Source organism: Pipistrellus hanaki (assembly GCF_964339955.1).
Source record: "Pipistrellus hanaki genome assembly, chromosome: 2".
In the NCBI taxonomy this organism is placed as follows: domain Eukaryota; kingdom Metazoa; phylum Chordata; class Mammalia; order Chiroptera; family Vespertilionidae; genus Pipistrellus; species Pipistrellus hanaki.
Genome location: NC_140504.1, coordinates 49,794,580 through 49,821,034, shown reverse-complemented (window position 1 = coordinate 49,821,034; position 26,455 = coordinate 49,794,580). Strand labels below are relative to the sequence as shown.

The following is a 26,455-nucleotide window of genomic DNA, read 5'->3' as shown; positions in this document are numbered from 1 at the left end:
TCACCCCGGAGGTCCACTGGGCAGGATAGGCAGGGGCATTGACCCATGTGACTTTTAGGGTCCACTTGGCTTTGTAGTTCCAGGTGTTTGTAAATTTTTCAATCCAGGACTCCACCTGCTGGACTATCAGTGGTTTGTTGTCATCATAGAGAGTCTCGTATTCCTAGGAAAGGAAGGCAGTTAAGGACAAGGAAATGAGGGCCCCATCTCAACACCCTTGAGGGACCCTACTTTCTGCATGGTAATCCTGATCACTTTAGTCTACCCACGTCTGACATCCTTCCCTCTCCCAGGCCTACATTTTTCAGTCTGTTCCTTGGATCTGAAGATTAATTCAAATTCAGTAGCAGGGAGGCCTAGGGTGTGTGGAGTAGAGAGTCAAGGCCCCAAAACCCGTCTTCTGGACTTGAACTCATGCATCTCTTAGCACAAAATGGCTTTGCATGAATTCAAGTAAATGGCTTGGACAGCATAGCCACCTCTGCTCATTTGAACTTCCCCATGCCCCACCAAGACTTCTTGAGGACAGGCATGTGTTTCTTCATCTTTTGACCTTCTATAGCACCTTGTCCCCTAGCACAGTCCCCATTTGCCTGCAGGAGCTTTCATTATGCGCTCCCACTGACTGGAATCATTAACCCAATCCAGGAGCACACACAGAGGTCCAGCTTGACTCAGGCTTATTAGGAAAGACCCCCTACAACCTTATCCTGAACTAAAACTCTGAATTGCCAACCCCCGTCCCTGTCACCTGCAAGTCTTCTCATGGTTGTGTCAGGGTGTTCCTGAGTTTATGTAATAGTCCTAATGTGCCTCCTCCCATGCACATATTTAAGCCCCAATCATACTGAGCCTGGCTCTGGCAGCAGTAACACATGCACCTCCCCGCACTGCCCTTTGTCTCCCCTTCTTGGTTTCTGGAGGATCCCGAATGCCAGACTTTGAAAGGCCCACCTTGTAAAATATGGTCCCCTGGTGGCTGGAGAAATCAGCATCATCCCAGAATGGAGCCACCACAGCCAGATGGTCCCTGCCTGAGAAGCCTCCAGGAGGAGGGTGGGGGTAGGAGAAAATCTGGTACTCTGACTCCGGGAAAATGATCTGACCGTTATCTGTGAACTGAGCACAAAGGTTCTTTTGGTTAACATTCAGAGCAGCCTTGGGACCCCCAAATGCCTCTCTGGGTAGAGCTTTAGAGATGTCAATAACCTCTGGAAGGTCATGCCATCCATCTCTCTGCCTGCCTGAGAGAGAGCCCCTTTACTTAATTCTCACACAAATAGTCTACCCGCAGGACATTCTTCTAGTCCTAAATCCTTCCTAAGGTGGTAAGTTTTGTCCTGCTTAGCATCAGGCCCTGTCTATGGGCTAGCCTTTCACAGAGCAGACCCCTCTGGATAAATCCCCGAGGTTCCATCCTGAAGCTGGTACCACATCAGATGGGGCTAAAAGGACCGAAACCCTCACCCATCACTGAGTCGCACACTGTGTCCTGACTCAGCCCCCTCACTGAGAGCTCCAGGGGCCATGACTGTCTTTCCAACTCTCCTCCAGGATTCATGGGTACCTGGACCAGGGAACCGGGAAATATTTACAGAAAATGTAAAATGCCTCCGTTGTTTCCCAAGTAGAGCTTCCCGTTCATATAAATGGCCTTGTAGAAACAGAAGAAAGCTCACTGGGCCCCGGGATCTCGTTACTGAGATAGACACTTTTGTTTATGTGGGAAGGCGAGCCTTGTCTAGATTCATGTCTACCTTGGCTAACACTCTGATAGTAAAGATTGTGAACGCAAACTAAGCCAGAGGCAGGAATACAGTAGGAGCCCAACAGTGTTGCTTTCATTCTCCCTTCTTTTCCATCAGGATCGCAGTCACAGTCACTGGGCCATCTCGGAGCCCTGGAGAGGGAAGTGGGGCCTTGGGAACACAGGTCACAGAGCCTGCCATTTGGGCTGCAGCCTGGGACTCACGTAGAGGAAATTTCGGAGAGTGGAGCCAAAAGGGAAGCCAATCTGGGGCTTGAAGAGCGGCGAGGTGAAGTCCACCTTCCTCTTCACAAACTCCTGGTCTTGAGCATGTGGCCCATAGGGGAAGAGGGGAACACCTGGGCCAAAACAAAGAAGAGCAGGAAGTTCTCACGGACTGACTGGGATCCCCAGAGAATCCCTCCAGCTGATCCTACCCTGTTCTTGGTTCCCTAACTGGGAGCCATCAAATCCTCCCCTCTCCCACTTCCCACTTGCGTTTAACCCACCTCCTCATTTTACCACTTTAATTCGTACTGTTATCCTTCCCCAGTTTGGAAAAACCAGGTCCTGCTGTCAGCATACCAGCACATTATTCTGCATTTGTTATGGCACTTAAAATTCTTTTAAGGGTGAAAAGACAAAACTCCTCCGAGGCGGTGAAGAGGAGTAATTGAAAGACCATTTCATAGAATGAGACTTGTTTTCTAAGATGGCATTTCTCTAGATAAACTTGAAGACCCCCTAGAATTTATCCTAGAACTCCTTAGAGGTTCTTGGGTAGTTTGAGAAACTTTGTCCTAAACATTTCTCAAATGGGTCTCCTTCTTTCCATACTCACTCAGTCTTGCTTGGAATACACAGCAGTCGCTACACTGCTCTCCTGGCCTCCTGCAAATTCATCCCCCATCCCAGCCAACATCCATAAATGCAAATCTAGCCACCTCCTCCCTGGTTCCTGTTATATACAAGCTTCCCTTATATCAAAGCTTCACCTCTCAACACTCTTCGCCTTACTTCCAGCAATCCCAAATGTTTTGGGGATCTCTTCCCCTTGCTATATTGAGGCTACTTATCACGTCTACATCTTTATTCCAACATCTTCCTGCTGGCTTGGAGTGTTTCTTCTTCCCCAGTTCCTATTAATTCTTTCTAGAAACCGCCTCTTCACCTTGAAATGCCCCCCTAATCCCCTCCCCTTCACCCCCGACACATAAACATTCTTAGGGGCCTTTCATTGCATCTGCCTAATACCTGGGATTATTCCTCAATTGCACCTACTGAGACAGCATATTTGTCTCTTGTTGAACAGCACCTTGATCATTTTTGTCTTCACTACCTACCACAGTGCCATGTACAATGCCAACCCTCGGCATCCAACTCTAATGCTGTCTCATTGTCCCTCTTGAGGCCCTTCTGATGTGAAAGAGCAGTCTGTGAGCAAGCAGGCTGAGACTAAGCATTCAGTTACATCACCATTTAAAGGAGATGTGGAGAATAGCTCACCTTCCCATGGCCCAGAAGGGGCAGTGGAGATGTCCACAGAAATAACCACAAAGGCTCTTATTGGTGAATCCAGTCCATCTGCCACAACTACAAGCTCCACATCTAGCTCAATCCTCTGCATCCCAGGTGGAAAGGTTCCAGATCTACGGGGCATAACTCACCTTTCTCAGGCTTCACAGGGATTGGGGCAGTTGTTGGGTGTGTGCTGGGAGTTGAAGTTGTAAGGTTCTGGACAGTTGTTGAGAGTAGTGGCGTTGCTGTGCTTCTCTGACTGTCTGTCACCAGTGAAGTTGTGATTGCTCCTGGAATGAAGGAAGAGAAGACGGGAGTGGGTCTTACAGTTAGACAGTAGCAGAGACAAAAAAAAAAGACACAGACTTTAGGAGCTGGAAGAGACAACTAGAAACTATCTTATCTTTCTTCTGGTCATACCCAAACCTCTCTCTGCAGATAAGCAGTTGTCTGTTAGGGCAGAGGGGATTGTCACCCACCACACCCTCATTTACCTTACCCTTTGTGGATCTGACCTCAATCCTAGACTGGTAAGGTTAACTCACCATTCTCTCTCAAGTGCTCCTCTAGGCCACATTGAGCCAATGCAGCCACTGTAAGAGAGAGAGACACTTTAGTCTCCACCTACCTGATGTCTCAGTCTTCACAGTGGAACTTGAGAATGCTGTGGATGGTGGCAAAGTACTGGTACCAGGTGAAGGTGTGGGACGACCTGGGAATATTGTGGTGGAGCTCCAGGTGACTGCAGGGTCAGGAGCTGATTGAGAGAATGAAGAATTACTGGTTGAAGTATAGGAGCTCAATATGGTCTGAATTTTGTGCACATTACCAGAAGAAATAGAATCAGAGAAAGCAGAGCCTATAGATGGCTGTGGTGCAGGCAATGTACTCATAGAATACTTAGGTGCTGAAGAAGTATCAGGAGTGATCTTGATGGAAGGGTAGGTTATATAGGTGGAGATGAAAAAATGTGTATGGAAAAGAAAATATCAGTGTGGATCCAGCTACACTGTCACAACTATTTGTAGAACTCATATATGTTGGTCTTGTAGTAGGGTTGGTAGTAGAGGCTACCCTTTAATTATTGCAAGATGCTCAGTGGTGGGTGTGCCTGACTTGCTTACTGAGGCTGTTGGACGTGCATGATATTTCTCAGGGAGTTACTAACAGACACAACAGTGGGAATGACCTATGTAGTCGAGATTTCTTGAATGACTGAGCTTGAGAGTGTTGCCAGAACTTTTCCACTAGTGGACGCGATAGTGAAAGTAGAAAGAGAGGTGGCAGGAGTAGAAGGTGCAGTTATAGACAGTGACATAAACTCTGATTTTCCTACAGTGGTTTCTGCTAAGGGAGGTATTATCATAATTTCTGATGTCAGAAGAGTATGGCTGACACAGGAAGAAACAGAAGTGATGTTTCATTTAAAGGAGATCCTTCTCAAAAAGAAATACTGCATGGTTGTGCCCAATTGGTAAGAATAAGAAAAGTGATAATTGCTATAATGAGGCAGGTTGACGAGAGTCTGGTAAAGTCAGTGCTCTCTGTTTTCTGGTTCTGAAGAAGGTTGATGTTTCCTGGATAGAGGTGCTGGAATACAGTGCTGTTGTTTGTCTATTTAAGTTGAAACAAACACAAATGAGGTGAGTGAAATAGAAGCTGTAGAAATAAAGAGAAATGTTCTTTTTGTCAATACAGTGGAGTATGCGGAGATTGGTGCTGGCATCATTTTTTTCAAGATGAGAAAATGGGCATGATAATAGAATGAGTTTCACCGGTTGTCTCAAAAGAATGAGATGTATTTTGAGGTAAAGATGATGTAAGAATATTTCTACTAGGTGAAGGTAAAGAGGTTGAAATGCTCATTACGAGGAAGTGGTTGTTTTCGGGTTGTTTGGTGGTCTCACTGATCACAGAGAGGTAGCGTGTAGAGATGCTAATGTTTCCTAGGTTGGGGTGCTCCAAAAGGAGACTGTTAGTAGTCCACCAACTTCACTTGACTGTGGGGATTCTGAGGTGACATCAGTAGAAGCCACTGGAACTATCTATTGATAGTTCCAGTGGCTGCCATGTCCTAAGTTGTTCCCACAGTGCTTTCTGGCGAGCTTGGCGCTGGCACTATTCCTGAAGTTGTCAGAGGTGTGCTGCTGACACTAGAATGGGATGAAGTTGTTGTCTCACCTGAATGGGATGTTGTCTGAGGAACGGCTGACGTCAAAATATTGCCACTTGGAGAAGATGAAGGAGTTGATGTGCTCATTTCTGTGATGGTGCTGGCTGTTGGTTGTTTGGTGGAGACAGTGCTCTCAGTGTTGTCAGCCTGTGGAGATGCTGATGTTTCCTGAGTTGAGGTGCTCAAAGAGGGAGATGTCGTTGGCCCACCTTCAACAGTTGTCTGTGGAAATTGTGAGGTGACTTCAGTAGAAGTTGTAGTTCCAGTGGCTGCCATGTCCTCTGTTGTTCCCACAGTGGTTTCTGGCGAGCTTGGGGCTGTTGCGGTTCCTGAGGTTGTCAGAGGTGTGCTGCCGTCACTAGAATGGGATGAAGTTGTTGTCTCACCTGAATGGGATGTTGTCTGAGGAACAGCTGACGTCAAAATATTGCCACTTGGAGAAGATGAAGGAGTTGATGTGCTCATTTCTGTGATGGTGCTGGCTGTTGGTTGTTTGGTGGAGACAGTGCTCTCAGTGTTGTCAGCCTGTGGAGATGCTGATGTTTCCTGAGTTGAGGTGCTCAAAGAGGGAGATGTCGTTGGCCCACCTTCAACAGTTGTCTGTGGAAATTGTGAGGTGACTTCAGTAGAAGTTGTAGTTCCAGTGGCTGCCATGTCCTCTGTTGTTCCCACAGTGGTTTCTGGCGAGCTCGGGGCTGGCGCGGTTCCTGAGGTTGTCAGAGGTGTGCTGCCGACACTAGAATGGGATAAAGTTGTTGTCTCACCTGAATGGGATGTTGTCTGAGGAACAGTTGACGTCAAAATATTGCCACTTGGAGAAGATGAAGGAGTTGATGTGCTCATTTCTGTGATGGTGCTGGCTGTTGGTTGTTTGGTGGAGACAGTGCTCTCAGTGTTGTCACCCTGTGGAGATGCTGATGTTTCCTGAGTTGAGGTGCTCAAAGAGGGAGATGTCGTTGGCCCACCTTCAACAGTTGTCTTTGGAAATTGTGAGGTGACTCCAGTAGAAGTTGTAGTTCCAGTGGCTGCCATGTCCTCTGTTGTTCCCACAGTGGTTTCTGGCGAGCTTGGGGCTGTCGCGGTTCCTGAGGTTGACAGAGGTGTGCTGCTGACACTAGAATGGGATAAAGTTGTTGTCTCACCTGAATGGGATGTTGTCTGAGGAACAGTTGACGTCAAAATATTGCCACTTGGAGAAGATGAAGGAGTTGATGTGCTCATTTCTGTGATGGTGCTGGCTGTTGGTTGTTTGGTGGAGACAGTGCTCTCAGTGTTGTCAGCCTGTGGAGATGCTGATGTTTCCTGAGTTGAGGTGCTCAAAGAGGGAGATGTCGTTGGCCCACCTTCAACAGTTGTCTGTGGAAATTGTGAGGTGACTTCAGTAGAAGTTGTAGTTCCAGTGGCTGCCATGTCCTCTGTTGTTCCCACAGTGGTTTCTGGGGAGCTTGGGGCTGGCGCGGTTCCTGAGGTTGTCAGAGGTGTGCTGCCGACACTAGAATGGGATAAAGTTGTTGTCTCACCTGAATGGGATGTTGTCTGAGGAACAGCTGACGTCAAAATATTGCCACTTGGAGAAGATGAAGGAGTTGATGTGCTCATTTCTGTGATGGTGCTGGCTGTTGGTTGTTTGGTGGAGACAGTGCTCTCAGTGTTGTCACCCTGTGGAGATGCTGATGTTTCCTGAGTTGAGGTGCTCAAAGAGGGAGATGTCGTTGGCCCACCTTCAACAGTTGTCTTTGGAAATTGTGAGGTGACTCCAGTAGAAGTTGTAGTTCCAGTGGCTGCCATGTCCTCTGTTGTTCCCACAGTGGTTTCTGGCGAGCTTGGGGCTGGCGCGGTTCCTGAAGTTGTCAGAGGTGTGCTGCTGACACTAGAATGGGGTGAAGTTGTTGTCTCACCTGAATGGGATGTTGTCTGAGGAACAGTTGATGTCAAAATATTGCCACTTGGAGAAGATGAAGGAGTTGATGTGCTCATTTCTGTGATGGTGCTGGCTATTGGTTGTTTGGTGGAGACAGTGCTCTCAGTGTTGTCACCCTGTGGAGATGCTGATGTTTCCTGAGTTGAGGTGCTCAAAGAGGGAGATGTCGTTGGCCCACCTTCAACAGTTGTCTTTGGAAATTGTGAGGTGACTCCAGTAGAAGTTGTAGTTCCAGTGGCTGCCATGTCCTCTGTTGTTCCCACAGTGGTTTCTGGCGAGCTTGGGGCTGGCGCGGTTCCTGAAGTTGTCAGAGGTGTGCTGCTGACACTAGAATGGGGTGAAGTTGTTGTCTCACCTGAATGGGATGTTGTCTGAGGAACAGTTGATGTCAAAATATTGCCACTTGGAGAAGATGAAGGAGTTGATGTGCTCATTTCTGTGATGGTGCTGGCTGTTGGTTGTTTGGTGGAGACAGTGCTCTCAGTGTTGTCACCCTGTGGAGATGCTGATGTTTCCTGAGTTGAGGTGCTCAAAGAGGGAGATGTCGTTGGCCCACCTTCAACAGTTGTCTGTGGAAATTGTGAGGTGACTCCAGTAGAAGTTGTAGTTCCAGTGGCTGCCATGTCCTCTGTTGTTCCCACAGTGGTTTCTGGCGAGCTTGGGGCTGGCGCGGTTCCTGAGGTTGTCAGAGGTGTGCTGCCGTCACTAGAATGGGATGAAGTTTTTGTCTCACCTGAATGGGATGTTGTCTGAGGAACGGCTGACGTCAAAATATTGCCACTTGGAGAAGATGAAGGAGTTGATGTGCTCATTTCTGTGATGGTGCTGGCTGTTGGTTGTTTTGTGGAGACAGTGCTCTCAGTGTTGTCAGCCTGTGGAGATGCTGATGTTTCCTGAGTTGAGGTGCTCAAAGAGGGAGATGTCGTTGGCCCACCTTCAACAGTTGTCTGTGGAAATTGTGAGGTGACTTCAGTAGAAGTTGTAGTTCCAGTGGCTGCCATGTCCTCTGTTGTTCCCACAGTGGTTTCTGGCGAGCTTGGGGCTGTTGCGGTTCCTGAGGTTGTCAGAGGTGTGCTGCCGTCACTAGAATGGGATGAAGTTGTTGTCTCACCTGAATGGGATGTTGTCTGAGGAACAGCTGACGTCAAAATATTGCCACTTGGAGAAGATGAAGGAGTTGATGTGCTCATTTCTGTGATGGTGCTGGCTGTTGGTTGTTTGGTGGAGACAGTGCTCTCAGTGTTGTCAGCCTGTGGAGATGCTGATGTTTCCTGAGTTGAGGTGCTCAAAGAGGGAGATGTCGTTGGCCCACCTTCAACAGTTGTCTTTGGAAATTGTGAGGTGACTCCAGTAGAAGTTGTAGTTCCAGTGGCTGCCATGTCCTCTGTTGTTCCCACAGTGGTTCCTGGCGAGCTTGGGGCTGGCGCGGTTCCTGAAGTTGTCAGAGGTGTGCTGCTGACACTAGAATGGGGTGAAGTTGTTGTCTCACCTGAATGGGATGTTGTCTGAGGAACAGTTGACGTCAAAATATTGCCACTTGGAGAAGATGAAGGAGTTGATGTGCTCATATCTGTGATGGTGCTGGCTGTTGGTTGTTTGGTGGAGACAGTGCTCTCAGTGTTGTCAGCCTGTGGAGATGCTGATGTTTCCTGAGTTGAGGTGCTCAAAGAGGGAGATGTCGTTGGCCCACCTTCAACAGTTGTCTTTGGAAATTGTGAGGTGACTCCAGTAGAAGTTGTAGTTCCAGTGGCTGCCATGTCCTCTGTTGTTCCCACAGTGGTTCCTGGCGAGCTTGGGGCTGGCGCGGTTCCTGAAGTTGTCAGAGGTGTGCTGCTGACACTAGAATGGGGTGAAGTTGTTGTCTCACCTGAATGGGATGTTGTCTGAGGAACAGCTGACGTCAAAATATTGCCACTTGGAGAAGATGAAGGAGTTGATGTGCTCATTTCTGTGATGGTGCTGGCTGTTGGTTGTTTGGTGGAGACAGTGCTCTCAGTGTTGTCAGCCTGTGGAGATGCTGATGTTTCCTGAGTTGAGGTGCTCAAAGAGGGAGATGTCGTTGGCCCACCTTCAACAGTTGTCTGTGGAAATTGTGAGGTGACTTCAGTAGAAGTTGTAGTTCCAGTGGCTGCCATGTCCTCTGTTGTTCCCACAGTGGTTTCTGGCGAGCTCGGGGCTGGCGCGGTTCCTGAGGTTGTCAGAGGTGTGCTGCCGACACTAGAATGGGATAAAGTTGTTGTCTCACCTGAATGGGATGTTGTCTGAGGAACAGCTGACGTCAAAATATTGCCACTTGGAGAAGATGAAGGAGTTGATGTGCTCATTTCTGTGATGGTGCTGGCTGTTGGTTGTTTGGTGTAGACAGTGCTCTCAGTGTTGTCACCCTGTGGAGATGCTGATGTTTCCTGAGTTGAGGTGCTCAAAGAGGGAGATGTCGTTGGCCCACCTTCAACAGTTGTCTTTGGAAATTGTGAGGTGACTCCAGTAGAAGTTGTAGTTCCAGTGGCTGCCATGTCCTCTGTTGTTCCCACAGTGGTTTCTGGCGAGCTTGGGGCTGGCGCAGTTCCTGAAGTTGTCAGAGGTGTGCTGCTGACACTAGAATGGGATGAAGTTGTTGTCTCACCTGAATGGGATGTTGTCTGAGGAACAGTTGATGTCAAAATATTGCCACTTGGAGAAGATGAAGGAGTTGATGTGCTCATTTCTGTGATGGTGCTGGCTGTTGGTTGTTTGGTGGAGACAGTGCTCTCAGTGTTGTCAGCCTGTGGAGATGCTGATGTTTCTTGAGTTGAGGTGCTCAAAGAGGGAGATGTCGTTGGCCCACCTTCAACAGTTGTCTTTGGAAATTGTGAGGTGACTCCAGTAGAAGTTGTAGTTCCAGTGGCTGCCATGTCCTCTGTTGTTCCCACAGTGGTTTCTGGGGAGCTTGGGGCTGGCGCGGTTCCTGAGGTTGTCAGAGGTGTGCTGCCGACACTAGAATGGGATAAAGTTGTTGTCTCACCTGAATGGGATGTTGTCTGAGGAACAGCTGACGTCAAAATATTGCCACTTGGAGAAGATGAAGGAGTTGATGTGCTCATTTCTGTGATGGTGCTGGCTGTTGGTTGTTTGGTGGAGACAGTGCTCTCAGTGTTGTCAGCCTGTGGAGATGCTGATGTTTCTTGAGTTGAGGTGCTCAAAGAGGGAGATGTCGTTGGCCCACCTTCAACAGTTGTCTTTGGAAATTGTGAGGTGACTCCAGTAGAAGTTGTAATTCCAGTGGCTGCCATGTCCTGTGTTGTTCCCACAGTGGTTTCTGGCGAGCTCGGGGCTGGCGCAGTTCCTGAGGTTGTCAGAGGTGTGCTGCCGACACTAGAATGGGGTGAAGTTGTTGTCTCACCTGAATGGGATGTTGTCTGAGGAACAGCTGACGTCAAAATATTGCCACTTGGAGAAGATGAAGGAGTTGATGTGCTCATTTCTGTGATGGTGCTGGCTGTTGGTTGTTTGGTGGAGACAGTGCTCTCAGTGTTGTCAGCCTGTGGAGTTGCTGATGTTTCCTGAGTTGAGGTGCTCAAAGAGGGAGATGTCGTTGGCCCACCTTCAACAGTTGTCTTTGGAAATTGTGAGGTGACTCCAGTAGAAGTTGTAGTTCCAGTGGCTGCCATGTCCTCTGTTGTTCCCACAGTGGTTTCTGGGGAGCTTGGGGCTGGCGCGGTTCCTGAGGTTGTCAGAGGTGTGCTGCCGACACTAGAATGGGATAAAGTTGTTGTCTCACCTGAATGGGATGTTGTCTGAGGAACAGCTGACGTCAAAATATTGCCACTTGGAGAAGATGAAGGAGTTGATGTGCTCATTTCTGTGATGGTGCTGGCTGTTGGTTGTTTGGTGGAGACAGTGCTCTCAGTGTTGTCAGCCTGTGGAGATGCTGATGTTTCTTGAGTTGAGGTGCTCAAAGAGGGAGATGTCGTTGGCCCACCTTCAACAGTTGTCTTTGGAAATTGTGAGGTGACTCCAGTAGAAGTTGTAATTCCAGTGGCTGCCATGTCCTGTGTTGTTCCCACAGTGGTTTCTGGCGAGCTCGGGGCTGGCGCAGTTCCTGAGGTTGTCAGAGGTGTGCTGCCGACACTAGAATGGGGTGAAGTTGTTGTCTCACCTGAATGGGATGTTGTCTGAGGAACAGCTGACGTCAAAATATTGCCACTTGGAGAAGATGAAGGAGTTGATGTGCTCATTTCTGTGATGGTGCTGGCTGTTGGTTGTTTGGTGGAGACAGTGCTCTCAGTGTTGTCAGCCTGTGGAGTTGCTGATGTTTCCTGAGTTGAGGTGCTCAAAGAGGGAGATGTCGTTGGCCCACCTTCAACAGTTGTCTGTGGAAATTGTGAGGTGACTTCAGTAGAAGTTGTAGTTCCAGTGGCTGCCATGTCCTCTGTTGTTCCCACAGTGGTTTCTGGGGAGCTCGGGGCTGTCGCGGTTCCTGAGGTTGTCAGTGGTGTGCTGCTGACACTAGAATGGGATGAAGTTGTTGTCTCACCTGAATGGGATGTTGTCTGAGGAACAGTTGATGTCAAAATATTGCCACTTGGAGAAGATGAAGGAGTTGATGTGCTCATTTCTGTGATGGTGTTGGCTGTTGGTTTTTTTGTGGTGGCAGTGCTCTCAGTGTTGTTGCCCGGTTGAGATGCTGATATTTCCTGAGTTGAGGTGCTCAAAGAGAGCTCCGTTGCTGTTTTCTGTGGAGATTGTGAGGTGACTTCAGTCGAAGTTGTAGTTCCTAAGGTTGTGGGTCCATCGTTTTCTTTACCTTTGAGGGAGGAAAACAGTTGTGAACTGTATATTTGAATGCTCACCAGGCCTACATTCATCCACTATTGACAGTTCATTGAGACAATTTGCACTGTCTTATAAACCTTTCATATCAGTAGAAAGCATTTGGGAGTTTACCCAGCTATACAAGGGAATTTATCAAGACTGAAATTTAAAGTGTCTCAGTTTTCTATGAAACAATGTGGAGGGGGTCCAAGGTGGGATGGTCCTTGCCTAATATGAAAATATAGAGTCTTTTCCCCCATGGACCCTCTTTATGAATGGTCCCTTTATCTACAATTCAGATCATTCTCTTCCTACTACACTTTTTCCTGAGAATAGAATAAATTCTGTTTAAATCATATGAGGTCCTGATCTCAGGACAAACTCGTGTTTATAAATCTTAGCCAGCCTACAAATTTAAAAAAATATATATTTTATTGATTTTTTACAGAGAGGGATAGAGAGCTAGAAACATCGATGAGAGATAAATATTGACCAGCTGCCTCCTGCACATCCCCCACTGAGGATGTGTCCGCAACCAATGTACATGCCCTTGATTGTCTGCCGACAGATGCTGTATCCACTGAGCCAAACCGGTTTCCGCTAGCCTACAAATTTTCAAGGCACCACCACCTTATGATCACGGGGAATGCCATGAACAGGTGAGATGCAGAGCCCATAGAGGCGAGGGCCCAAGCTACTTTTAGCATCCCACAAACTGTTCTCATTTGAATTTTTCATAGAATAAGAAGAAATAATCAATACTCTTATATAATAAGGAGATAATATACAAACTGACCATCACTGCAACACACAAGATGGCTGCCCCTATGTGGACACAAGATGGCCACCACAAGATGGCTGGAAGAAGAGGAAGAAGTGGGCAATCAGACCAGCAGGGGAGTTCAGTTGGGAGGGACCAGGCTTGCAAAGGAGGGCAGTTGGGGGAGATCAGGCCTGCAGGGGTGGGCAGTTAGGGGTGAGTGGGCCTGGGCCTGCAGGGGAGGACAATTGGGGGCGACCCAGGCCTTCAGAGGAGGGCAGTTGAGGGGGGACCATGGCTGCAGGGGGGAAAGTTGCGGGGTGTGTGTGTGTGTGTGTGTGTGTGTGTGTGTGTGACTAGGCCTGCAGGGGAGGGCAATTAGAGGCAACCAGGGAGGTAGGGGAGGCCATTAGTGGTGACCAGGATGGCAGGGGAGGGCAATTAGGGGCAACCAGGCCTGCAGGGGAGGGCAGTTTTTTTGGAGGGACCAGGCCTGCAGGGGAGGGCAGTTGGGGGTGACCAGGCCTGCAGAGGAGCAGTTAGGTGGCAATCAGGATGGCAGGCAGAAGCTGTTAGGGCCAATCAGCCAGGCAGGCAGGCAAGTGGCTGCGAGCCAGCAGTACTAGATTGTATTGGATTGGGCCTAAACAGGCAGTCAGACATCCCTTTAGGGGTCCAGATTGGAGAGGGTGCAGCCTGGGCTGAGGAAACCCTCCTCCTCCCCCTCACCCCCCAATGCACAAATTTTGTGCACTGGGTCTCTAGTATAATAATAATGAACATGTAGTTATGAATCCAGCCTTGATTGCATTAATCTTTAGTTCAAAAGAATCTTAAAACATAGTTTACAAATGTTTCTTAATAGAGGAAGGGGCCCAGGAAAGCAAAAGTGCCTAGGTCTCATGAAAGTCATTGTGTGACCCTTTCGCCAAATGGCATAAACAACCTTGTAAGCACATTATTAAAGACATAGGGATACAGACATCCCATCACTATACTGTGCACCTGAAACTAAAATAACATTATATGTCAATTATATCTCAGTTTTTAAAAATATTTTTTTTTTTTTGAGTTCAAAGAGGAAGGGAGAGGAAGAGAGAGACACATCAATTCTGAGAGAGAATCACTGATTGGCGCCTCCTGCATGCCCCCTACTGAGGATAGAGACCTGAAACCCAGGCATGGGGCCTGACCAGAAATTGAACCACTGAATCACTGAACCACACCAGTTTTACAAAAAGATAGTCATGTTCACCAATGACAATCTAATTTCATTTTATATTTACATTAGTTCAGGCATTGTGTATTGATTTTCCAAAAACTACCTTTAGCTTCAAAAAAAGTTTATTCCAAAAACTACAGAGTCAACTATTTGAATCAACCTTTAGGTTGATGCTAAAAATTATTGAGATATTACAATGAATCCAGTTTTAACAAATTAAAAATAAATAATAGTAATTGGTTCTTTATTGAAAACCTTTTTCCACTTATCAAGAGATATTCTCTTAAGTAAAATGAATTCTAGGCTAAGACACTGATCCTTTTTTAAAGAGAGCTTTTTTTTTTTTCCCAGAGGTTTCAAAATACTTAACTAGAAGAAGGTGATTTTTTTCATGATTAGTCAAATTCAAGTTTCAGAACATTAATACATTTAATAATGAGAAGAAAGTGCTTCTCTGGTGATTAAGGTCTCTGACGGTTACATTCAAGACCTCAAAAGAAAATTTGTCAACTATGTACACTAATTTTTTAAAATAAATCTTTATTGTTCATATTATTACAAATGTTCCTCATCCCCCCCCTCCATTGCTCCCCTCCACCAGGTTCCCACCCCACCCTCTGCCCTTTCCCCGCCCCCATTGTCCTCATCCATAGGTGCACAGTTTATGTTCAGTCTCTTCACGCACCCCCCACTCCTCCTTTTCCCAAGAATCATCAGTTCACTCCCCTTCCATACCTCTGATTCTATTATATTCAACAGTTAATATTGTTCATCAGGTTTTTTAATTCCCTTGGTTTTTAGTTTCACTTGTTGATAGTTTCATATTTGTTGTTCATAATTTTTATATTTATCTTCTTCCTCTTCCTAAAGAACCCCCTTCAGCAATTCATATAATTCTGGTTTGGTGGTGATGAACTCCTTTAGCATTTTTTTATTAGTGAAGCTCTTTATCTGGCCTTCGATTCTGAGTGATAGCTTTGCTGGATAGATTATTTTTGGCTGTGGGTTCTTACTATTCATCACCTTGAATATTTCTTGCCATTCCTGTCTGGCCTGCATGGTTTCTGTTGAGAAATCAGCTGACAATCGTATGGGTGCTCCTTTATAGGTAACTACTTGCTTTTCTCTTGCTGCTTTTAATATTCTCTCTTTGTCTTTTGCTCTTGGAATTTTAATTATGATGTGTCTTGGTGTGTTCCTCTTTGGATTCCTTTTGTTTGGGGTTCTGTGTGCTTCCTGGACTGGTAAGTCTAATTCTTTCACCAGGTGGGGGAAGTTTTCTGTAACTATTTCTTCCAATATTTTTTTGGTATCCTGCTCTCTCTCATCTTCTGGGACCCCCATAATTCTGATGTTGGTTCTCTTGAACTTGTCCCAGAAGTTTCTTACACTATCTTCAACTTTCTGGATTCTCTTGTCTTCTTGCTTCTGTGGAGGAGTGTCCTCTGGGTCTTTGTGTTCCAAATCTTTGACTTTATTCTTGCGATATTCCATTCTGTTTTTAGGACTCTGTATAATATTTTTTATTTCAGACAATGTATTCTTTATTTCTAGTTGATCCCCTTTCATATCCTCATAGGTCTCGTTTATTTTATTGGCCTTTTTTAGGAAATTCTTGAAAAATCTTATAAACGTGGTTTTGAACTCCACATTACTTTTTGTCCTCCATTTCTTTCGTTTGTGATCTGTTTCCTTGTCTCTACATTTTCGTAGCTTCCCTGAGTTGGTAGGGTGGCTTTGTGTGTTAGGGTGTCCTATATGGTTCAGTGGGTCAGCCTCCCAGTTACCTGAGGTGGACAGTCTTGGTGTAGCCCTTTGTGGGTTGTGTGTGCAGTCTTGTTGTTAAGCCTTGCTTGTTGTTGGTATCACTGGGAGGAACTGACCTCCCAGTTGGTTCTGAGGATCAGCTGTGTCTATGCCGGTAGACAGCCTTATTTGACTAGACTTAGAAAATTGCAAAAGCCTCTGTGCTTAGCTTAGATGGGGCAGAGTTTCAGGGTGGAGCCTATAGCCTTGGATTTCAGTCAGCCCTGCCCTATGAGGTTCCTGAGTCTCAGTGTTCCTCAGTGTCCTTCAGTACTTGCTGCAAGCACCTCTGAGAGAGAGGTGCCCTCAAATTTCGCCCCCTACCGGACAGTCTAGTCTCTCCCCCAATGAGCCCGGAACTGGGGTTCAGTGCAGTTGGAAGTGGTGCTATGAGCAGTCTGGAGCTTATGTCTCCTTCCCACTAGGACAATCCAGCAGTATAGTCAATAGTCCGTCCTCTGTGTGCAATGTGCAAGCCTCCAGGACTCTGCCTTTCGCCTCTCCCCTGAGTTTTCGCCTTACAGCCCAGATTCCCTCCATATGAGCCTGGGTCCCCAGGGTCTGGCAAGAACTGGGGTTCAATGCAGTTGGAATTAGGACTCAACACAGTCCGGAGCTTCTGTCTCCTTCCTGCTAGGGCAATCTAGCAGTTCAGTCAACAGTCCGTCCTCTGTGAGCCATGTGCACGCCTCTGGGGCTCTGCCTTTCGCCGCTCCCCCGGGTTTCCATCTTACAGCCCAGATTCCAGCTGTATGAGCCTGGGACTCCAGGGTCTCACCCAGAAGTGGGGTTCAGTGCTGTCGGAACTGGGGTTTAGCACAGTCTGGAGCTTTTATCTCCTTCCCGCTAGGGAACGCCAGCCAGGCACTCAGCTGCCCCTCCTCTCTGGCTCCGTCCTCTCCCCACATGTGCACCGTGTCTCCATACCTTAGGCTTTTACAGCTCCTCTGATTTTCCTTCTGGTTTTCTCTTTCCTTCTAGTTGTAGAAGTTCCAGTCAGTCAACTTTCCTTTAGTTCTGGATAATGTTCACTTTATATCTTAGTTGCATTTTTTTGAAATTGTTGTGTGAGGCTGCAATTAGGTGTTTACCTATGCTGCTATCTTGGTTTCTCCCCTACACTAATTTTTTTAATTCTATAATAGAAATTTATTTCCCAAATGAAAAAAGCATCATCTTTTTTCCCAAGAAATTTAGAATGAAATTAAATTTTCATTTGATTTAAAGTGCTCAGTCTTTCTTGCTAAATTACCAAATACTCCATTCCTTAAGACAGCCCTGTGAAATACGAAGATAAAGATAAGTTTCTTCATTATGGAAATAAGTAGCACCCATGTAGAAGCAATGCCTTCAGTCCCATGGCATGATGTGCAGCCTGGGCAGCCAGGCAGCACCAGGGTTAAGTGAGCCAGATGTTTGTATACCTAGATCTTTGTTAATGTGCCTAAACTTCTCTGGGTCAAAAGTTTAGACATGCCTGGAAGGAAGCTTAAAGAAAAAATTCTTCAATAAAGACTAAGGGGTGGAGAATTAAAAAAGATATATACATCCCTATGTTCACTGAAGCATTATTTACAACTAGAGGCCTGATGCATGAAATTCATGCAGGGGTTCAGCCCTCGCAGCCCCGGCTTCATCCGGAAAGTCTTCCAGAAAGATTGTTTGGGTGTCCAGTCTAATTAGCATATTATGCTTTTATTATTATAACCAAGATATGGAAACAACCTAAATGTCCATCAACAGATGATTAGACAAAAAAAAAAATGGTTCATATATATAATGAAATATTACTCAGCCATAAAAAGAATAAAATCTCACTATTTGTGATAATATGGATAGACCTAAAGGGTACTATGTCAAATGAAGTAAGTCAGGCAAAGACAAATACCATATAATTTCATATATATATGGGATCTAAGAAACAAAATAAATGAACAAACAAAACAGAAACAGACTCATGATACAGAGAACAAACTGATGGCTGTCAGGTGAGAGGGGGTTGGGATGGCGTGTGAAAAGGTAAAGAGATTAAGAAATACAAATTGGCCCGGCTGGCATGGCTCAGGGGTTGAAACACCTATGAACCTGGAGGTCATGGTTCGATTCATGGTCGGGGCGCATACTCAGGTTGCGGGCTCGATCCCCAGTGTGGGGCATGCGAGAAGCCATGATCAATAATTCTCTCTCACCGTTTGTGCTTCAATCTCTCTCTCCCTCTCCCTTCCTCTTGAAATCAATAAAAATATTTTTTTTAAGTAAAATACAAATTGGCGGTTACAAAATAGTCACAGTGATGTAAAGTACATGGTAGGGAATCCTATATAATAAAAGCCTAATATACAAATTGTTTGGTAGTTTGACTGGGAGTTTGACCCCTCATTATGATGTGTACTGACCACCAGGGGGCAGCGCGGAACATGGTGGGTGTTTGCGATGCAGCACTGGCAGTGGGTGCAATGGAGGTGCTGCAGGTCTCGATGGGCCCCAAGGAGAGTGGGACCATGGTGGGATGGTGGAGCAGGTGAGTGGGTGGTGCCAGACCAAGGCTGGTGCGAGCAGGGGACCAGTGGCCCCGCTGATAGCCCTGCAGATGGTGACCAGTGGCAGCGACAGAGGACAGGGCCACTACCTGGCTCCCAGGTGCTGAGGGAGCAGGGGGAGGGAGCAGAGGGAGGGGTCTGCCTCCAGCCTGACCAATCGCCCTGTAGATGGCGACCAACAGCCGGCAGGCCCCAGGCTGGGACCCGGAACTGGGTGGCTGCAACCAACCTCCTGTGGTGCCTGGGCTGGGGGCTGTGACCTCTCGCTGGGTACCTGGGGGCAGGGATGACAGGGCCGGAGGTGTAGTGAGAATGCAAGGTGTCTGCTGAGCTCGCTCTCACTCCCCCTGCTACCCTCCCCTGGGACACCAGATCTTGTGCTCTGGGGAAGCCTGCACTTAGGTGCCGGTGGCCATGAGGAGCCTGCCCTGCACCCACATGGCCTCTTTCGGGTGAGCCAGGCTGCAGCCACCAGGAGTGAAAAGGCTGGTCAGGCTCCCCATGGGTTTGTGCAGGAGCTGGTCTGTGAGACTAGCCGAGAGAGAGCACGCTGCCCACCCAGCTTCCCTGCAGCTCCACTGGGCAGCCACGCTGCACCCCAGCCTGTGGTGTCCTACCATGCTCACACATCTCTGTGTGGGGACTCAGCGCCAAGACTCAGGAGGAAGAGGGCACGCAGGAGCCCTGGTCAGCTGGGACTCAGAGGTCAGCTGGGACCCAGAGGTCAGCTGGGACCTGCCCTTCCACACCAGATGTTTGCACTTGATCACCAGCCAGGCCTAGGGACTGTACCTTTACACGAATTTCATGCACTGGGCCTCTAGTATAGTCAATAATACTGTAATAACTGTATGATGTCAAGCAGATACTAGAATTATCAGGAGGGATCACTTTTGTAAGTTATATAAATGTCTAAAACCACTATGCTGTACACTTGAAACTAATATAATATTGAATGTCAACTGTAATTGATTTTTTAAAAATTTTAAATACTATGGGGTGCCTCATAGAGTAGGGCAATTGATTAGGGTTGCTTCAAGTAAAAAAATAAATAAATAAATAAATAAATAAACACCTCAGGAATATAACAACTCATGCTGTCTTGCTTTTGAGGAAGAAGACAATGTTAGACTACACGGGTAATCAGACCATTTAAAACCCCATGGCTGGAGAGAATGTTAACTCTTTCAATGTGAATTATAGCAATTTTTAAAAAGCAAATTAGGTTTCTACTCCTTTTTTTTTTTTTCTTAATCCTCTCCCCGGGATATTTTTCCATTGATTTTTAGAGAGAGTGGAAGAGAGAGGAAAAGACAGAGAGAAATATTTACGTGAGAGAAACACATCCATTGGTTGCCTCCTGCATGTGCCTGACCAGGGCCCAGGAGCCTGCACCTGAGGTACGTGCCCTTGATTGGAATAGAACCCGAGAACCTTCAGTCCGCAGGCTGATGCTCTATCCATTGAGCTAAACCAGCTAGGGCTCCTTTTTTTTCTTTTCATTTTTAACATTTGTCCCAATCTAGCAAAAACTTAAGTAAGTGCACATACCCTAGCCCTGGTCACATCATAGCATGATGTTAATTTATTTGATCATGTCCAGTGTTGTTGTTTTCAATTTATTTGCTATGCATAATATTTAAATACCAAGTTGTTTTGTTTAAAATATTTTATTGCATTCATACTAGCTACAGACAAAGCCTCAGCCAGCTCTAATTTATTAAAAATAAGTGGCTCACTTGCAAACATCTATACTTAATAGTTACTAATTACAGATGATACACTTCTCAGCGCATGTGTATGGATTGAGCTTCAGAAGTGGTTAGAGAAACTTGGGCCCCCACTTAATTCGAAATGACTGTGCTTCAACTTTAAAAGGCACTTCCTTTATTCAAAATTATGAGTAGATTTGTTTACAGGACAGCAAATCTTATGCCTTCTCTCTTCTCAATAAAGTCCCAAAACTTGGTCTCTCCAGATAAAGTTTGGATTGGAAAACGTTCACTCTGCAATTGTTATCAACCTTATTTCATCTTCCTCAAACATAAACAAGAGCATTCATCCTTCATCTACCTTTTAGTCACCAGACAGAAGCTATGGACAAGTCAAACTTACTAAACTTATTATAGATTCTTGGCGGTTAGCATCTTTCAAAGCCTGTAACATCTCTGTAAAAATCAATATCAGTAGCAAAAGTTTCTTGAGAGCTCAGTCCAATTTTGTAAATAAGATTTTGTTTGTTTGTTGTTTATAAAAGTAATATAGCTCCATTTCCAGCAATGTGGCAGGAGAGATAAGCTTTAACTACGAAACCTACAAATGCCAGATAATGTGCAATACATGTTTTCTAAATGCAGAGCTGAGATCAGAAGAAGGGAAGGGGAACACGCTGGGCTGACGGAATTGAAAACTAAGATGGTAAGTTAGTGTGCTTGTGGGCAGATTTCTGAGATTTAGTGTTTGGAGTTTTAACCCTGCATGGGGAAAGGAGACAGTGATCTTAAATCAGGACACTGTAAATTGAATATTTTCTGCATAAAGCTGGAACCCTCAGTGAAAAGGTGAACTAGAAACATCAATGGAGAATCTATCTATCTATCTATCTATCTATCTATCTATCTATGACTAATATGCAAATTGTCCCCTCCGGAGTTCAACCAGGAGACCAGGAATTCAATTGCTTGCTATAATATGTGCTGACCACCAGGGGGTGGTGTGAAATGAAGGGAGGCCCCGGCCAGCAGCCAGAAGGCCTTGATCAGCCCTGATTGCTGGCCAAGCCTAGGGACTCTACCTGTGCACAAATTTCGTGCACCAGGCCTCTAGTATAATTAAGAAAAGGAAATAATTTAATGATATAGAAACAACTGAAAATAAAGTTTAAAAAGTCAAAAGTTGGTTTTTTTAAGATAAAATAGACAACTCCCTGGCAAGGTTAATTAAGAAAGAAGAAGAAGAAGAGAAAAGAAAAGAAAGGAAGGAAGACCCTGGCCAGTGTGACTTGGTTAGAGTATAGTCCTGTACACTGAAAGATCATGGGTTCCATTCCTGGTCAGGGCACATGCCTAGGTTACAGGTTCAATCACCAGTTGGGGTGTATAATGGGAAGTAACCAATCCAAGTCTCTCTCTTTCTCTCTCTTTCTCTCTCTCTCTCTCTCCTTACCCCTCTCTTTTAAAAAATATCAATAAAACATATCCTCAAGTGAAGATTAAAAAAAGAAGATGAAGGAGGGAAACATTAACAATTAACCTAACTTTACAACTTAAGGAACTAGAAAAAGAACAAACTAAACTTAAAGCAAGCAGAAGGAAGGAAATAATAAAGATTAGAGCAGAGATAAATGAATAGAGAATAGAAAAGCAATAGAGAAAAATCAATGAAACCAAAAGTTATTTTTCAAAAATATATTTTTATTGAGTTCAGAGAGGAAGGAAGAAGGAGAGAGAGAAACATCAATGATGAGAGAGAATCATTGATCAGCTGCCTCCTGCACGCCTCCCACTGGGGATTGAGCCTGAAACCTGGGCATGTGCCCTTGACCAGAATCAAACCTGGGACCTTTCAGTTCACAGGCTAACGCTCTATCCACTGAGCCAAACCAGCTAGTGCTATATTTTTTTTAAAAAGATCAATAAAACTGACAAAATTTTAGCTAGATGAAATAAGAAAAGAAAAAAAAAAAAGGGAGAGAGAGAAGACTCAAATAACTAAAATCAGAAATGAAAGGAAACACTAATAATTCTACAGAAATATAAAGAATTATAAGTGAGTACTCTGAACAATTATACACCAGCAAATTGGGTAATCTAGATAAAATGGTCAATGTCTTTTACATACACAAAACCTATCAAGACGAAATCAAGAAGAAATAGAAAGTTTGAATAAACCTATAACTTGTAAAGAGTTTGAATCGGCAATCAAAATATTCCCAACGAAGGAAAGCCCTAAACCTAATAGATTCACTGCTGGATTCTACCAAACATTTGAAGAAGAGCTAACACCATTCTTCTCATACTTTCCCAATAACCTGAAGTGGAAGGAACACCTCCCAACTCATTTTCTTAGGCCAGCTTTATCCTGATAGCAAATCCAGACAAAGACACTATTAAAAAACAAACACAAAACCACTATCTCCACTATGACCAACATTCCTTATGAATTAATACAAAAATCCTCAATAAAATAGCAACAAATCAGTCCGCAGCATATTAAAAGGATTATACTAGTAGGCCATCAAATATGTTAAAGAAGACATACTCATTAAATACAAATTGCAAAATAGATAATTGAGAGCCCAAACCTGTAATCTCCCTATCCAGACAACTACATTGTTTTTATGTCTTTCTAGGATTTTTTTTTCTATGCTTTAAAATATATATATAGTTTAATTTACCCAGTATTTATAACTTGATATCCTATTTTTACCTGATATCTTGAGCATGTCTTCATGTTTTTATTTTTTGTAAACATAGCCTGAGGATAGACAAATCTTTTATGTCTTGGAATGGTGCACATGGTAGGTCTCTGTCCTAGAGCACTGCCCAGAGTATGTCCAGCTGTAACCACCTCTCCGTGGCCTAATAAGAGTTGGGGCTTGTGTACTCTACTGCTTCTTTGCTTGTCTTTCTTTAATAAAATTTACTTTATGCTTGTTCTATTGTGTTGCTAGTATGTTTGTGATAGTGTGTGTGTGTGTGTGTGTGTGTGTGTGTGTCCCTTCTGGAACATTGGACATTGCCTTTATACATTAAACTAGAGGTCCGATGCACAAAATTTGTGCAAGGGGCTCCACCTTCGCAGCTGTGACAGCTGCCTTGGCCCTTGCAGCCCCAACTTCATCCAGAAGGTTATCCAGAAGGTCTGGTCTAATTAGCATATTATGCTTTTATTATTATACATGCCCTTGACCGGAATCGAACTTGGGACCTTCTGGTCCGCAGGCTGACGCTCTATCCACTGAGCCAAACTGGTTTCAGCTGCTTTTATTATTATAGATAATAGTCATCATAAGAATAGCCCATAATTAACTTACTATTTTCAATGTGTCTCTATTATACGAGAAGTTTTGATGACTACCTTTGTGTATATTTTGTTGTTGTTGTTATTTCAGCTCATTTTCTTAACATAAGTAGAATCACTGGTTAGTGCTGTTATAAAAGTTTGCATGTCATTAATACACATTGATAAATTTCTTTGCAGAAATGTCATGCCAATCTACAGTCCCATTAGCAGTCTATGAGAGTGTACCTGTTCCCAAAGATCCTCCCCCTTTGAAAAGAAAAATATTTGCTTGCTAATACAAATTTTAAATCTCATCAAACAGGACTGTGTTTGTCTTTTGAACCTTTACTTAAAGAACTCGCTAGTCCTGGGCTGAGTTGATTAGAAGCTTCCCCAGGGAATAGCAAGGTGGGCCACTTCCTGTCTCTGAGAGTTTTATTGCATAAGAAGAGGAGTAGGTGCAGTTTTAACAAGTCTCTAAATCTGTTGGGCTTGTTGCTAGAAGGAAGAGATTAGCATTAGTTACCGCAAAACTACAGTGTTGTATTTGTCTTTCATCGCTATTTAAATAATACTTCTCAAGCCACTCCTTCAACCCATTGTTCAGCAATTTATGGAAACAGTTTGCAGCTAACCCAATGTGCTAAGCTTGACTAGGTTATTCTTAGGCTTGTAAACTATGGAGGTGACGGGCAGGGGCGTTCCAGCTAGAACGCCAGGCTATCCAGTTTCCATCCCTGTTGGCCAACCGAAGCTTGCTGATCTCACCTTGGCCAAATACACAACATATGTGCAGAACAGAGAGCTAGGCCTTTGACTGTGAAGAATCAATACCTGAGAGAAACAGGCTCTCTTCTCTTTTCTCTCCCTTCTGTATGACACTTCACCTTCACCAAAAAGGCCTACGCCACCTTACTTCATCTCCTTTGATGTCCTAGAATCTTCTCCATCAGGAAATGTCTCTGCCCTCACCGGGCCCCCTATCCCACACCAAAGAGAGGCTCAGTCTCCACTGAAAGGCTGAACACACACACACACACACACACATGCACACACGCACGCACGCACGCGCACGCACACACACACACACGCACACGCACACGCACACACATGCACACACACACACATTGTTCTGTCTGCTTCCCTCCCCCGTCCTTGGATGGTGTAGTCCATCACTTCTCTCTGTCCATGAGTCTCTTTCTGCATGGTTCCTTCTCTTCCACTGAAAATCACGTTTAGGTCTCTCTTAACCTAAAATAAAACCCTTTTCATTTGTTTTATGTCCTCCTTATCCCCATCTTTGTTTCACTCATGAGCATTTCTTTTTTCATCTTCTACTTCTCAAAATGTACCCTCCACTTGAATGACCTTACTGAAAACACTTGCCTGAAAAGTTACCAAAAAAATTTCTTCCTAATCACCAAGGATAATTTTCTTCTAAGTTCCCATTAGTATCTCTGAAACTTGCACCATTCATTCATCCATTGAACAAATATTTATTGAGCAGTTACCCCAATATTCTCTCCTTGAATAGTGTCCCTTGATATTTGCACAGCCTTGCCTCCACTAAAATTGGACAATTCTCCACCCAACACCTTCCCTTTTCCTTCTGTTCCTTTGATATTTTTCTTTTCGTTTCATCCCACAGATGAAGTTAGTCTTCGGGGTATCATCTCCAGTCCTTTCCATCTCCTTCTACACCTTTTTTTTTTTTCTGGCTAAATTACATCTGCTTTCATGCCTTACAAATCTGTAATACTACCCTGACTTTGTATCCATTTTCCAGACTCACCTTTCCACTGATTTCCTGGTTGATAACATCGGTCCCCCAGTATTAGGGCCAGAAACCCCTGAGTCATCATTGATTCCTTCCTCTTCCTTATCCCCAACATCATACCCAAATTATTTCTCCCATCATGGTCTCTTGTGTTTACACCTCATTACTCTTTTTGTTGACATGCTTATTCATTTGAGAGAGAAAGGAAGGGAGAGAAATAGAGAAAGAGAAACATTGAATGGTTGCCTCCTGTATGCACCTTGACCAGGGATTGAACCCCAGGTATGTGTCCTAACCAGGGACTGAACCCACAACCTTTCAGTATATGGGACAATGCTCCAACCCACTGAGCCACACTGGGCAGGACTCACTACTCCATTGCCACAGCCTCTAAACTGCTCCTTCTGACTCCCCCATTCTCTACTTTGATTCTTAGTTTCCGTCACACCACTGCTGAATTGATCTTTAGCTATGGAACCAGGGAAAAGAGTTTCTTATATCACCTCCTTAGCAGAGATTGCTGTAGAAAATGCCTAATTGCCTGCCCTGGAACTCAGAGGCTTGGATCCTTAGGGCGTGGGTCTAGTTGTCTTATTAGAACCATAGAGAATGATGACTGCAACTGTTCTGTAATCCTCTCACAACTGTGATAAGAAAACCAGAGTCCTGAGGCATGTGTCATCAGAGGGAGGCCATATGGAGCTGACCAACCTTCCTCTGGTTGTGGCTGAGAAGTGTTTAAGAGTCTCATCAGCCAAAACCGGTTTGGCTCAGTGGATAGAGCGTCGGTCTGTAGACTGAGGGGTCCCAGGTTCGATTCCGGTCAAGGGCATGTACATTGGTTGCGGACACATCCCCAGTAGGGGGTGTGCAAGAGGCAGCTGGTCGATGTTTCTCTCTCATCGACGTTTCTGGCTCTCCATCTCTCTCCCTTCCTCTCTGTAGAAAATCAATAATATATATATATATATATATATATATATATATATATATATATATATATATATATATATTTTTTAAGAGTCTCATCAATAGGTCTGTTTGCACTGTAGAATGTTTCTGTAATGAGGAATACTCTTTACCAAGGCGTTTCTACCCCATAGGCAGTTTCTGTGGAAGACATAGTCTTCACTTTGAGTTCTTGTGTATCAATTGACTTGTAATTAATGACTCATACAGTTGAGAATACGGATTTC

The 26,455-nt window shown here is 45.0% G+C and overlaps 1 protein-coding gene across 1 annotated transcript in view; it reads right to left on the bottom strand.

Moving 5' to 3' along the window:
- MUC4 (mucin 4, cell surface associated) overlaps positions 1-26,455 on the bottom strand; it is a gene marked incomplete at its 5' end in the record, with an annotated part of 56,284 nt that overhangs the window by 21,853 nt on the left and 7,976 nt on the right. The window contains 3 exons of the mRNA XM_084870248.1: positions 5-163; positions 955-1,119; positions 1,973-2,106. Of these exons, the coding sequence (XP_084726374.1) occupies positions 5-163; positions 955-1,119; positions 1,973-2,106 (458 nt within the window). The remainder of the gene's footprint in view (positions 1-4; positions 164-954; positions 1,120-1,972; positions 2,107-26,455) is intronic.